This window comes from Electrophorus electricus, chromosome 21 (assembly GCF_041902795.1).
Source record: "Electrophorus electricus isolate QZ-2024a chromosome 21, ASM4190279v1, whole genome shotgun sequence".
NCBI lineage: Eukaryota > Metazoa > Chordata > Actinopteri > Gymnotiformes > Gymnotidae > Electrophorus > Electrophorus electricus.
In genome coordinates, this window is record NC_137517.1 from 15,443,677 (window position 1) to 15,456,757 (window position 13,081).

Here is a 13,081-nt window from a genome sequence, read left to right on the forward strand (position 1 = left end):
GCTCTGAAGACAAATAAAATGGTTTTAGAAATGGACTTGCCTTTCATGATTCTTCTTCTTCTTCTTCTTCTTCTTCTTCTTCTTCTTACTACTGTAAGCCTACTCATGGTTAGTTAGAGGATACTTATATTTATTTCTTTATGTGTTTATTTTATTCATGTTCCACAAGCACTTAATATGTGAGATCAAAGCATGCTTTTCATGCATTTATTTCCATAATCTCATTATGGTCTTTTTTCTTAATTTTTTTTCTTTTGTGAACTACTGAAATTACCCATCTGGAACCCCATAGTTGGTTTGTTTGCTGTACTATGTACCAGGCCTCCTTAACAGATAGCATGTCATACAACAATATTTACAATGGTATGCAACGGTTTGGGCACCCCTGGTCAAAATGTATGTTACTGTGAACAGATAAGCAAGTTGAAGATGAAATGCTCCCCAAAATGCTTAGTACCTAGTAGCACCTCCTTTGGCAAGCATCTCATCTTGTAAGCACTTTGTGTAGCCAGCCAAAAGTCTTCCGATTCTTGTTTGAGGGATTTTCATCCATTCTTCCTTGCAACAGTCTCCTAGTTCTGTGAGATTCCTGGGCTGTCTTGCATGCACTGTTCTTTTGATGTCTATCCATAGATTTCAATGCTGTTCAGATCAGGGGACTGTGAGGGCCATGGCTAAACCTTCAGCTTGCACCTTTTGAGGTAGTTTATTATGGATTTTGAGGTGTGTTTAGGATCATTATCCATTTGTATAAGCCATCCTCTTTTCAACCTCAGCATTTTTACAGAATGGTGTTATGCTTGCTTCCAGAATTTTCTGGAAGTTCATTGAATCCATTTCCCCCTCTACCCGTGAAAACCTCCCCGTGCCATTGGCTGCAATACTACCCCAAAACTATTTTTTGTCAGAGAGAGAGTGAGTGAGTGAGTGAGTGTGTGTGTGTGTGTGTGCTACTGTTTGTTTTGATGTAGCTCTGCATTTGCATTTCCTGAAAGAAAGGGGATGAAAGAAATAACTACAAAGAGTAACAATAGCACTGGAAGAACAAGTATAATAACAATGTACAATTAGACTATTTATTCAGGGGTTTGAGAAATATTACTCACACATGGTTCTAAACTATCACTTTTGAACATGCCTTCAAATCACTTTGGCAACCACTGTGGAAAGCATGACGATCATTACGACACGGTGCACAAGCTTTAAGCTGTTCCACAAATCTAATAATAAATGGCCAACAGTTCTTGATTCCAAATGAAACTGTCCCTTCAGGTCTCTTGAAGACAGAAAGAAGTCAACTCTCATTTTGTTGTGGCTGCTTTTACAGTTTGGCCACAAGATGGTAACGAAGCTCCATCTATCACAACATCCCAATCAGTATTAGTGTGTTTTACTAGGCATCATTTAGCCAATTTAGTTTTCTTGTTTTTTTTATTTGAAATATACTTCTATTCCTCCTCTTCCTCCCCCTTTTCCTACTGTTAATAATAATAGTAGTAATAATAACAATAATAGTGGTGGTGATCATGTTAACAAAAATATTAATAATAATAGGGTAGTTTCCCTGTGCTGAGTTCAAGCTGCCCTCCAGTACAGGTTTCAAGCTTCACATTTTAAGTAAAGCTACTTGACAGTGATGATAAAATTCCCAACCCAGCAGTTGAGTCATACTTTTTACAATATTTTATTGAGCATTTTCTTTTGGAATGTAGTCATTGAAGGCTCTTGAATGCTGTATTTGGGCATACAAGTGTGTTTTCCTATGATTTACAAGCGTAGTGATGTCCTTTATTAATGCTTGAAGGACGAGGGTACGTGGACGGAGTTATGTTATGTGAAAATAGCAGTTAAGCTGCCACTGTTGCAGAGGAAGATGAAAGTGAGAAGACAGCAGTTTCTCTAACCTGAACTACATGTTGTTCTTGGCTGGTGGGAACCCTAAGAGGCCTAATGAACACACGGATTAGGAGTGTGTATATAATTTCTATATTTTCCAGCAAGAGTCTTTAAACTTAGGGCTTTTCAGCACCAGTGCTGAGGACCTACTTCCATTCTGACTCTTCTTCTTTTGATTAGTAGCAGTTGTAACAATTGTAGGCCAGCTTATGCTGCACGGAATCTTTTGTTGTCTTTGCTTGTTTGTTATCGTTCTTTTTCTTCCCTTACGTTGTTGTTCGTTGTTATTGTCTAAGATCTCTTAGCTGTTCTATCTATGAATTGTCGTTTTGCCAAATAGTATTGAGTTTTTATTCCAGTCTGGCTAAGTGTTGTGCTGGAGGCGTTTGGAGGGGCATGGTATTTAGCTCCGCCTCCTCGAGTGCACCTTGTCTTCAACCAGGTCCTTTAGAAGAGAATAATAGTGGCGCACTGGGTGAAAGCGCTTCATTATTTCGCTTTTCTTTGAGTGGTGAAAGAAGCCTAAGCGATGTCTGGAAGAGGAAAGGGTGGTAAGGGCCTTGGGAAAGGAGGCGCTAAGCGTCACCGTAAGGTGCTCCGCGACAACATCCAGGGTATCACTAAGCCCGCTATCCGCCGTCTGGCTCGTCGTGGCGGCGTCAAGCGCATCTCCGGTCTGATCTATGAGGAGACCCGTGGTGTGCTGAAAGTGTTCCTGGAGAACGTTATCAGGGACGCGGTCACCTACACCGAGCATGCCAAGCGGAAGACGGTCACCGCCATGGACGTGGTTTATGCTCTGAAACGCCAGGGACGTACTCTGTACGGCTTCGGAGGTTAAACGCTGAGTTCCAAAACGATCAAACCAACGGCTCTTTTAAGAGCCACCCATCCACTCGGTTAAAGAGTTGTTTTGTGTGTCTATGAGCGCCTATAAGTATCTAGTGCCTGAATGCGCACAAACGACGTTTAGTTCTATATTGATGAGGGCTGTAACACGCTTTTAAACGTCTGCATGTTGTAGGCTCCAAATCCTAGCCCAAAATAAGACACGATAATGTTAAAAACAGAATACCTGTTACAACCGATAGTGTGCGTGTGAGTTAAAAAGGTTGAAAACGATTGATTATTGGAGGAACGAAATACATCTTGCACTCTTTTGGAGGTATATAAATGGATGATGTTTACCTAATTTATAGATGTAAATTGTATTGTTAATGTATAGAGTGAAGGTAGTTTGGGTCCTCCGGTGGATCTTGTTTGTGAGGCTTTTGTGATGGAGTGTGTGTGTGTATTGAATTGAATTGAATTGGATAAAAATGGATTAAGAGGTGAACGCTATGGGGTGGCGAAGCAACGATAGGGAGGTTCCTGTGAGAGGAGGGGTTGTTTTCTGGCCAATGATGGCTTGTCATGACCGAGGAGGGGAGGGTGTGTTCAAATTAGAATACCAGAGTCTAAATAAATTGGGTGTTCAGGCGCCGTTTTTCATTCTATTGTGGTTTACTCAGCAACGAGCGTCATGCCCGAGCCTGCCAAGTCCGCGCCGAAGAAGGGATCCAAAAAAGCCGTGACTAAGACGGCCGGTAAAGGAGGCAAGAAGCGCAGAAAGTCGAGGAAGGAGAGTTATGCTATCTACGTGTACAAAGTCCTGAAACAGGTCCACCCCGACACCGGTATCTCTTCCAAGGCTATGGGGATCATGAATTCCTTTGTGAATGATATCTTCGAGCGCATCGCTGGTGAGGCTTCTCGTCTCGCTCACTACAACAAGCGTTCAACCATCACCTCCAGGGAGATCCAGACCGCCGTGCGCCTTCTGCTTCCCGGTGAGCTGGCCAAACACGCCGTATCTGAGGGTACAAAGGCCGTCACCAAGTACACCAGCTCCAAGTAAAGCGTCTTAGTGCGACTTGACTAACCCAAAGGCTCTTTTAAGAGCCACCCACGTTTTCATCAAAGAGATTTTCTATCATGAGAGTGCATGTACGGTAAAATGAGAATATAGAGTTCTAGCCGAAGTAGCACTTGGCTTTGGCCTCGTTTCTCTTTCCTCTTTTCTGGGCGTTTTATTAATCTATTTTCGTACCCTTTATTCAGCTGCATGTAGCTTGCAATGTATTAAATGTCTTTGAACACTGACACACAAGTGTCTGTTTTATTTATTTGTTTGTTTGTGTGTGCGTGTGTGTGTATGTATATATGTATGTATATATATTTAGGCTCTGATGTATCCTACAAGCATGCCATGTCACCTTGGCAACTATTGTAATCTTCATAGCCCACATTATGACATTATTTCCTGTTGTTACCTTTCATTAGTAGCTGTTAATATTCTTTTCACATGTTTTGCCCTGTTTGCTGTAGAAGAAGTCTAGTCATCTGCAGATGTTTAGCATTTGCCCACTCCTTGTGTACTGCATACACACGGCAGCTATTCTTTACAGTCAATTCCTACCACTTTCACAACAGTTTATTCATTCTATTCTTAATGGTCTAAGCCTACGTGACCCCTTTGCCCCACGGGTCATTTGCAAGGTGCCTCTGTAATGTCCCATGCAAGAGACTGAGAAGTCTTGGAAGACCCAGCATGTGTGTGCACACATCTATGTGTATGTGTAAGCCATAGACAGAGAGAGAGAGAAGTGGAAGTCATGCAAGGTATGTGTATTCTGGGAGTGCTATTAATGAGCCACAGAACTGTGACTCATAGAATCACAGCATATGGGGGAAAGAAAATCAGTACAATAGATTATTTTTTAGAGCTGACCCAGTAAACCCATGACAGGGCCTCACAAAAACTCACTTTGTCTCTGCTTGTCATTAGGCTTCTTATGAAGTTAAGGATTGCATCCCTTCATTTATTGCACTAAAGTTAGGAGAAAACTGTCCAGATAGGCCTTTGAGTGATATTCTGTTTGGGAGTAGGTTACACATGGGCCATACCATAGAAGTGTGGTGCTATAAATGTTATTGGGGTTTGCAAGAAGGTAAAGCTTGGAAAGAGATTATGAAGTTATTGTAATTCACCTTAGGGTTAAAGTGAACGGGGTTCTTCAAATGAAGTTTCTGATGAGGCAGGGTAATGCACTTTAGGCTTAGAACTTGGGCCCCCAGCGATGATTTGAGCTCGGACACCTGACGATGCTCACGTGGTCTCCTCCCCTGATGAGGTGCACCTGATGCCATCCCAATAAGAGGATGTCCACCTGCTGAAGAGCACCATCCCGAGTGAGAGTATCAGTTTTGGGGGCTTCTTTTGACTAAGACTGGGATGATTTAACAAAGACACTTGGCTGTGGGAGGAACTCTCTCACATAACCACACTCTCCTGCATCCCACACCTGTGTTTTACTGACACCTACATAAGGCTTTTTTCAACTAGTGCACACACCACTGCCACACTCGTAACACGTCCATACCTTTGCTCAGGCTCTCCTTCAACGCGCACGTGGGAACTTGCTAGACGTATGCCTTCATTTCTCACATTTTCACGCCTCACAGAAGTACAAATGCACCGTGTCTTGTTTGGAGCGGCAGTCGCGCAATGCCTTTTTGAGGCAACAGTGCAAACCGACATGGGGCATGACTGGCTTTTGTGGCACGCAAATGAACCACAGAGCCCTTTCTTTCCAAACGCGTTGTTTGACGCCTTACAAATTGCTTTAGCGTGTATATTTAGAGCCAGATTTGTCATGAGAAAACACAAGCGCGAGCAGCTCGCGGAAGCACAGACGCCGAGGGCTGGGCGGGTTGAGTCTACACCGTCCTCATGCGGCATTTAAGGCCGGCCCCTCGCTAGCAGGGAGGATCAACTCAACAGAGCCGTGTGTTCGACATAGTGTGCTGTTTGCGCGCGTCTATTTCTCGTAGTTAACACGACGATGGCAGAAGTAGCTCCAGCCCCCGCCACCGCTGCGCCGGCCAAAGCGCCCAAGAAGAAAGCTGCTGCGAGGCCCAAGAAAGCGGGACCCAGCGTCGGTGAGCTTATCGTCAAAGCTGTTTCTGCTTCCAAAGAACGGAGCGGCGTCTCTCTCGCCGCTCTGAAGAAAGCTCTGGCTGCGGGCGGTTACGACGTGGAGAAGAACAACACTCGCGTCAAGCTTGCTATCAAAAGCTTGGTGACAAAGGGAACTCTGGTGCAGACCAAAGGTACCGGTGCCTCTGGATCTTTTAAGATCAACAAGAAGCAAGCTGAAGCCAAAAAGACGCCCGCTAAGAAAGCCGCGCCTAAGGCGAAAAAAGCGCCCGCCAAGAAACCTGCCGCGGCTAAAAAGCCCAAGAAGGTAGCGGCAAAGAAGCCCGCCGCCGCCGCCGCTGCAAAGAAGTCTCCCAAGAAGGCGAAGAAACCTGCTGCCGCCGCGAAAGCCACCAAGAGCCCTAAGAAAGCAAAGAAGCCGGCCGCCCCGAAGAAGGCAGCCAAGAGCCCCAAGAAGCCCAAGACTGTCAAGCCCAAGACTGCCAAGCCAAAGGCTGCAAAGGCGAAAAAAGCTGCCCCCAAGAAGAAGTAAACGTGCATGTTTTCATGTCTTGGTATCCCCAAAAGGCTCTTTTAAGAGCCACCCACTTTTCTCTTCCAAAGAGCGGTTTTCTTTAAACTCTCGAAATGATTACGAGCGAACAAATACGGCCAGGTGTGTAATTGGAGTTTATTTTAACGTGCGATTTCATCCATACAGTATGACAGGACTACTGAAATTTGGGAGAAAAGGGAAGGTATTGGGTTTAAATGGGAAAAAAGTATTATGTATGGAGTGTTTTTAATGAGAATTTGACTGAGAATGTGAAGGACTTTTGTTGATGATTGATTGTGTGATAAATTCGAAGATTTGGAAAACACGATGTAAGATGATTATTGAGCAATGTATAATACCTGCAGAAACAGTGTTTAAACAGATCGTGTGTGAGTTAAAAGGGTTGAAGACGATTGATAGAGGAAAAAAGACATTTCCCTGGGTTTTTTGGACATAGAAATGGATGATGTATAGCTAATTTACAGATATAAATTGTATTGTTAATGTATAGAGTGAAGGTAGTCTGGGTCCTCCGGTGGATATTGTTTGTGAGGTTTTTGTGATGGAGTGTTTGTATTGAATTTTCTTAATAAAGTCAATTGAAAAGTGGAAAGGGAGGCCGGCTTTGGAAGTGAACGCGTGCTTCGCGATTGGTTATTCGTCCTGTCCTCCTTAGCCAATAGGAGAGGAGTTGACTTTGCTATATCTGAAGCGTTGTTAGGTGAACGGTGATTATTTCAGCTTTGCTCACAAGACGCAGTTGTATTTATAATGAGTGGAAGAGGGAAGACCGGCGGTAAGGCCAGGGCTAAGGCCAAGACTCGCTCCTCTCGCGCTGGCTTGCAGTTCCCTGTGGGCCGTGTGCACAGGCTTCTGCGCAAAGGTAACTATGCCGAGCGCGTTGGTGCCGGTGCTCCGGTCTATTTGGCTGCTGTGCTGGAGTATCTGACTGCTGAGATTCTCGAGTTGGCAGGCAACGCCGCCCGTGACAACAAGAAGACCCGTATCATTCCTCGTCATCTGCAGCTCGCCGTGCGTAACGACGAGGAGTTGAACAAGCTGTTGGGAGGTGTGACTATTGCTCAAGGTGGCGTGCTGCCCAACATTCAGGCTGTTCTGCTGCCCAAGAAAACCGAGAAGACGGTCAAGACCAAGTAAATTCATCTCTGCTGCGTTGTCTGCAGATCCCAAAGGCTCTTTTAAGAGCCACCCACATTGACTGATGAAGTGCAACTGTTCCTATCTGTTCTACCTTGCATTTTTCTCGAGACTACCAAATGATTAATGGGCACCGCTGTCCACTACCGTATCACGTCGAAGCGCACGTACACCTTCCCCCTTTTTATGCGCCCAATAGCATCTGATGAAAGCAAGTACGTACATCTATGTACGTATTTGTAAGAGTAGTAGCTATATGTATATGCGCGCGATGCTGTTGGTGCTATAAACATGCAAAAACGTAACAGGGAATACGTTCAGGAATGTACACTGGAGGCAAATAAAAAGTACGGCTAGAAATGTGTTGCCGTGAGCCCGCCTCAGAAGTAGGCGTATCGTCTTGCTTTTTGAAATGCGCGCGTAGCCAATTGGGCCAATTGTCTTGATGTGACGTAGCCTTGTTTGTCCAATGGATGGCAGGCTTACTGAAGACGCCCAATGAGCGCAGGTCGGCGTTATGGCTTAAAAAGGATCCCGTCTGAGTTGCTTCTTATTCTCTTTCTTTGTCAGTTAAGGGTAGAGTTCCGGCGCTATGGCAAGAACGAAGCAGACCGCCCGTAAGTCCACCGGTGGTAAAGCCCCGAGAAAGCAGCTTGCCACCAAGGCTGCCCGCAAGAGCGCCCCAGCCACCGGCGGCGTGAAGAAGCCTCATCGTTACAGGCCTGGTACCGTAGCTCTGAGGGAGATTCGTCGTTATCAGAAGTCTACCGAGTTGCTGATCCGCAAGCTGCCCTTCCAGCGCCTGGTGAGAGAAATTGCTCAGGATTTCAAGACCGATCTCCGTTTCCAGAGCTCGGCCGTTATGGCCTTGCAGGAGGCTAGCGAGGCATACCTGGTGGGCCTGTTCGAGGATACTAACTTGTGCGCAATCCACGCCAAGAGAGTCACCATCATGCCCAAGGACATCCAGTTGGCCCGCCGCATTCGCGGAGAGCGTGCTTAAACTGATCGCTCGGTGTCATGTCTCAAACTACCCAAAGGCTCTTTTAAGAGCCACCTAATCGTTTCGCTGCAAAATGAGCAAGTGGCCTTAGCAACGCTTGAAACTGATGCGTCGTTATAACGTGTATCTGTCATGTGTTTCTAGGTTACGCAATCTAAAGTAGGTTTAGGAGGGTTAATTATGTAGCTGAGAAAGTATGGCAACGGAGGGATTTTTATATAGTAGGACTGGGCAAGAAAAAGGCCTTCGATTATATTTCTAGAGACTACTTATGGTGTACATTGCAACATTATGGTTTTCCAGAGAGGTTTGTCAATATTAAATTATTGTATCAGTTAAGAGGCGCTTTGAAATGTAAAGTTGTGGCTGGAGCGAAATTAAATGAAAGTCAAAGTGAAGGGGTATGGATAGGAGATGGGCAACCTGTACCAATAGATGTAGAAATAAAAAAATGAAATTAAAATATTAGGTTTGATGGTATTAAATGGTAGAAGAAGTGAATGGAATGTGTTTCATACCTCTACAACACTGGACCGGAAGTAACAGTGGATAAAGACTGATTCCATTCAGAGGTACAATTTTAATTTCATCTATTTAATGTAAAGTGGCATTCACTGTTCATTTTATAATGCATTATTGTGGAATTATGTTCTTCATGTTTTTGTTTGATCTATTATTTTACTCTTCTTTATTGTTGTTGTTTACATACTTTATTGATGGGGGTAATGGTTCAAAAATGTAAGAGGACTAGTATTCTGTTGTTGAACTCTTGATTGTAAAATCTATAAAAATATATAACTGTTTTGGCCAAAATATTCACGACTACCGTTTCCTTTCAATATAACGCGTTTAAACTACTTTCTGTACATTTCTATGACTTTTTTACGCTATACTTAAAACGTACCTCTTTTCTCAACATCTCATAACTTGTCTTCTTATTCGTATTCGTTAATTAATGTGTTGATTGTTTTAATGTATTTGTTTCTGCATCTTTGTCATAGTAAAGCAACCTTGAGTCTGTGAAAGGTTCTATATAAATTAAACTTATTATTTATTATTATTCTACAAGTGCCACGTTTCTGATGGAACTCCACATTTTCCATTTCAATTTATATATTTTTAAAGCTAAAACGTGACTAAAAATACAAATAAAACCGTCTAGAAGATCAAGTGCCATGGGAGGTGATAATATAAATGATCCTCTGCTCCCATCTTGTGGCCAAAAATGGAAAACTTCCATGATATTCAAAGATTAAGGGCACCTCTTTTTAATCAGAACGCTATCAGAATGTAAAAGTATATTGAAGAACAATTAGCCAGTTTCTCTTGGGAGAAACAACAACAATAATAATAATAATAAGCATATGGAGTGGGTATGTCCTTCTCAGAAATCATTTCTAGGCTTAGCTGACAGCCACTGTCATAAAGGTTTCTTTGCTTTTGGATCTACTGTTGAAATAAACAGAATAATTGTCTTTCATCATAAAAAACCGAGCCCTAACAAATAGCTAAAAATGCTCTGAAGACAAATAAAATGGTTTTAGAAATGGACTTGCCTTTCATGATTCTTCTTCTTCTTATTCTTATTCTTCTTACTACTGTAAGCCTACTCATGGTTAGTTAGAGGAGACTTATATTAATTTCTTTATGTGTTTATTTTATTCATGTTCCACAAGCACTTAATATGTGAGATCAAAGCATGCTTTTCATGCATTTATTTCCATAATCTCATTATGGTCTTTTTTCTTTTTTTTTTCTTTTGTGAACTACTGAAATTACCCATCTGGAACCCCCTAGTTGGTTTGTTTGCTGTACTATGTACCAGGCCTCCTTAACAGATAGCATGTCACACAACAATATTTACAGTGGTATGCAACGGTTTGGGCACCCCTGGTCAAAATGTATGTTACTGTGAACAGATAAGCAAGTTGTAGATGAATTGCTCCCCAAAATGCTTAGTACCAAGTAGCACCTCCTTTGGCAAGCATCTCATCTTGTAAGCACTTTGTGTAGCCAGCCAAGAGTCTTCCGATTCTTGTTTGAGGGATTTTCATCCATTCTTCCTTGCAACAGTCTTCCACTTCTGTGAGATTCCTGGGCTGTCTTGCATGCACTGTTCTTTTGATGTCTATCCATAGATTTCAATGCTGTTCAGATCAGGGGACTGTGAGGGCCATGGCTAAACCTTCAGCTTGCACCTTTTGAGGTAGTTTATTATGGATTTTGAGGTGTGTTTAGGATCATTATCCATTTGTATAAGCCATCCTCTTTTCAACCTCAGCATTTTTACAAAATGGTGTTATGCTTGCTTCCAGAATTTTCTGGAAGTTCATTGAATCCATTTCCCCCTCTACCCGTGAAAACCTCCCCGTGCCATTGGCTGCAATACTACCCCAAAACATGATTGATACCCCCCCACCATCTTAATGGTTATAGAGGTGCCATTTTTTCTCCAACCATACATGTTTAGATTTTCTTTTGCAACCTTCTGATGCAGAATTTTGTGGTAAGGACGGAGGAGACGTTTTCTTCTTATGATGCTTCCATAAAGGTCATGTTTGTGCAGGTGTCTCTGAACAGTAGAACAATGTACCACACCACCAGAGTGTGCTAAATCTTCCTGAAAGTCCTTTGCAGTCAAGCAAGGGTTCTAATTTCCCTTTCTAACAATCCTACAATCAGACGTCTCTGAAATGTTTCTTGGTCTTCCAGAGCTCACCTTGACCGGCACTATTCCTGTTAACCACCATTTCTTAATTACATTTCAAACTGAGGAAATTGCGACCTGAAACTCATTGCTATCATCCTATAGCTTTCTTCTGTTTTATGGGCCTCAACAATTTTCATTTTCATTTTGCTAAGCAGCTGTTTAGAAGAACCCATGGCTGCTGGTTTCTGGGACAAGGTTAGAGGAGTCTGGCTGTTTATAAAGCTTTGAATTTTGCATCACCTGGCCTTTCTTAGCAATGATTGTGTACAAGCCATAACCCTAACAGGCTAATGAAGGTCTGAGACTGCGGTCAAAGTTATTTGAGCGTTCAAATCTCCTAGCTACTCCTTTTTTCACTCTAAAATTGTACAAAACCAAGCTAATAAACTGACGTTGCTTAAAATGTTGAAAAGTGTGTTTCATCTTTACCTGTATGCCTTTTGGAGATCATTTCATCTTCAAATTGATTACTTGTTCACAGTAACATATACTTTGAGCAGGGGTGCACAAACTTTTGCATGCCAATGTATGGCTGCACTTCTATTTTGTTCTTTCAGAACACAGCTGAAATCTTTTTATTAACAATTTCCTTCTCTACCCTTACAATATATTCTTAGCCAAATCTGTCTTCTTCTTGATTATGCAATGGTCTATTTTTCGTCAGAGAGAGTGAGAGAGTGAGTGTGTGTGTGTGTGTGTGTGTGTGTGTTTGTTTTTGTGCGCTACTGTTTGTTTTGATGTAGCTCTGCATTTGCATTTCCTGAAAGAAAGGGGATGAAAGAAATAACTACAAAGAGTAACAATAGCACTGGAAGAACAAGTATAATAACAATGTACAATTAGACTATTTATTCAGAGGGTTGAGAAATATTACTGACACATGGTTCTAAACTATCACTTTTGAACATGCCTTCAAATCACTTTGGCAACCACTGTTGAAAGCATGACGATCATAAACACACGGTGCACAAGCATTAAGCTGTTCCACAAATCTAATAATAAATGGCCAACAGTTCTTCATTCCAAATGAAACTGTCCCTTCAGGTCTCTTGAAGACAGAAAGAAGTCAACTCTCATTTTGTTGTGGCTGCTTTTACAGTTTGGCCACAAGATGGTAACGAAGCTCCATCTATCAGAACATCCCAATCATTATTAGTGTGTTTTACTCGCCATCATTTAGCCAAATTAGTTTTCTTGTTTTTTTATTTGAAATATACTTCTATTCCTCCTCTTCCTCCCCCTTTTCCTACTGTTGATAATAATAGTAGTAATAATAACAATAATAGTGGTGGTGATCATGTTAACAAAAATATTAATAATAATAGGGTAGTTTCCCTGTGCTGAGTTCAGGCTGCCCTCCAGTACAGGTTTCAAGCTTGACATTTTAAGTAAAGCTACTTGACAGTGATGATAAAATTCCCAACCCGGCAGTTGAGTCATACTTTTTACAACATTTTAATGAGCATTTTTTTTGGAATGTAGCCTTTGAAGGCCCTTGAATGCTGTATTTGGGCATACAAGTGTGTTTTCCTATGATTTACAAGCGTAGTGATGTCCTTTATTAATGCTTGAAGGACGAGGGTACGTGGACGGAGTTATGTTATGTGAAAATAGCAGTTAAGCTGCCACTGTTGCAGAGGAAGATGAAAGTGAGAAGACAGCAGTTTCTCTAACCTGAACTACATGTTGTTCTTGGCTGGTGGGAACCCTAAGAGGCCTAATGAACACAAGGATTAGGAGTGTGTATATAATTTCTATATTTTCCAGCAAGAGTCTTTAAACTTAGGGCTTTTCAGCACC

General features: G+C 42.3%; 4 protein-coding genes and 1 pseudogene across 4 annotated transcripts; all 5 read left to right on the forward strand.

The window, feature by feature from the left end:
* Positions 1 to 2,413: 2,413 nt before the first annotated feature.
* LOC145652863 (histone H4) lies at positions 2,414 to 2,828 on the forward strand. Its single transcript, XM_081704557.1, has one exon. The coding sequence runs from the start codon at positions 2,426 to 2,428 to the stop codon at positions 2,735 to 2,737; it is 312 nt and encodes a 103-aa protein (XP_081560683.1). The 5' UTR covers positions 2,414 to 2,425; the 3' UTR covers positions 2,738 to 2,828.
* Positions 2,829 to 3,403: 575 nt separating this feature from the next.
* LOC145652807 (histone H2B) lies at positions 3,404 to 3,957 on the forward strand. Its single transcript, XM_081704337.1, has one exon. The coding sequence runs from the start codon at positions 3,419 to 3,421 to the stop codon at positions 3,791 to 3,793; it is 375 nt and encodes a 124-aa protein (XP_081560463.1). The 5' UTR covers positions 3,404 to 3,418; the 3' UTR covers positions 3,794 to 3,957.
* A 1,823-nt stretch (positions 3,958 to 5,780) lies between these two features.
* Positions 5,781 to 6,991, forward strand: LOC118240561 (histone H1 pseudogene; annotated as a pseudogene).
* Positions 6,992 to 7,171: 180 nt separating this feature from the next.
* On the forward strand, positions 7,172 to 7,792 carry LOC118240568 (histone H2A-like). Its single transcript, XM_035521463.2, has one exon. It carries the CDS (start codon positions 7,182 to 7,184, stop codon positions 7,566 to 7,568), a length of 387 nt encoding a protein of 128 aa, XP_035377356.1. The 5' UTR covers positions 7,172 to 7,181; the 3' UTR covers positions 7,569 to 7,792.
* A 220-nt stretch (positions 7,793 to 8,012) lies between these two features.
* On the forward strand, positions 8,013 to 8,577 carry LOC145652770 (histone H3). The gene has a single exon (XM_081704027.1). It carries the CDS (start codon positions 8,161 to 8,163, stop codon positions 8,569 to 8,571), a length of 411 nt encoding a protein of 136 aa, XP_081560153.1. The 5' UTR covers positions 8,013 to 8,160; the 3' UTR covers positions 8,572 to 8,577.
* The last annotated feature ends 4,504 nt before the right edge of the window (positions 8,578 to 13,081 follow it).

What these genes read in the sequence shown, in the direction of transcription:
- LOC145652863 (XM_081704557.1), top strand. Translation starts at nt 2,426, where the DNA reads ATGTCTGGAAGAGGAAAGGGTGGTAAGGGCCTTGGGAAAGGAGGCGCT.
- LOC145652807 (XM_081704337.1), top strand. Translation starts at nt 3,419, where the DNA reads ATGCCCGAGCCTGCCAAGTCCGCGCCGAAGAAGGGATCCAAAAAAGCC.
- LOC118240568 (XM_035521463.2), top strand. Translation starts at nt 7,182, where the DNA reads ATGAGTGGAAGAGGGAAGACCGGCGGTAAGGCCAGGGCTAAGGCCAAG.
- LOC145652770 (XM_081704027.1), top strand. Translation starts at nt 8,161, where the DNA reads ATGGCAAGAACGAAGCAGACCGCCCGTAAGTCCACCGGTGGTAAAGCC.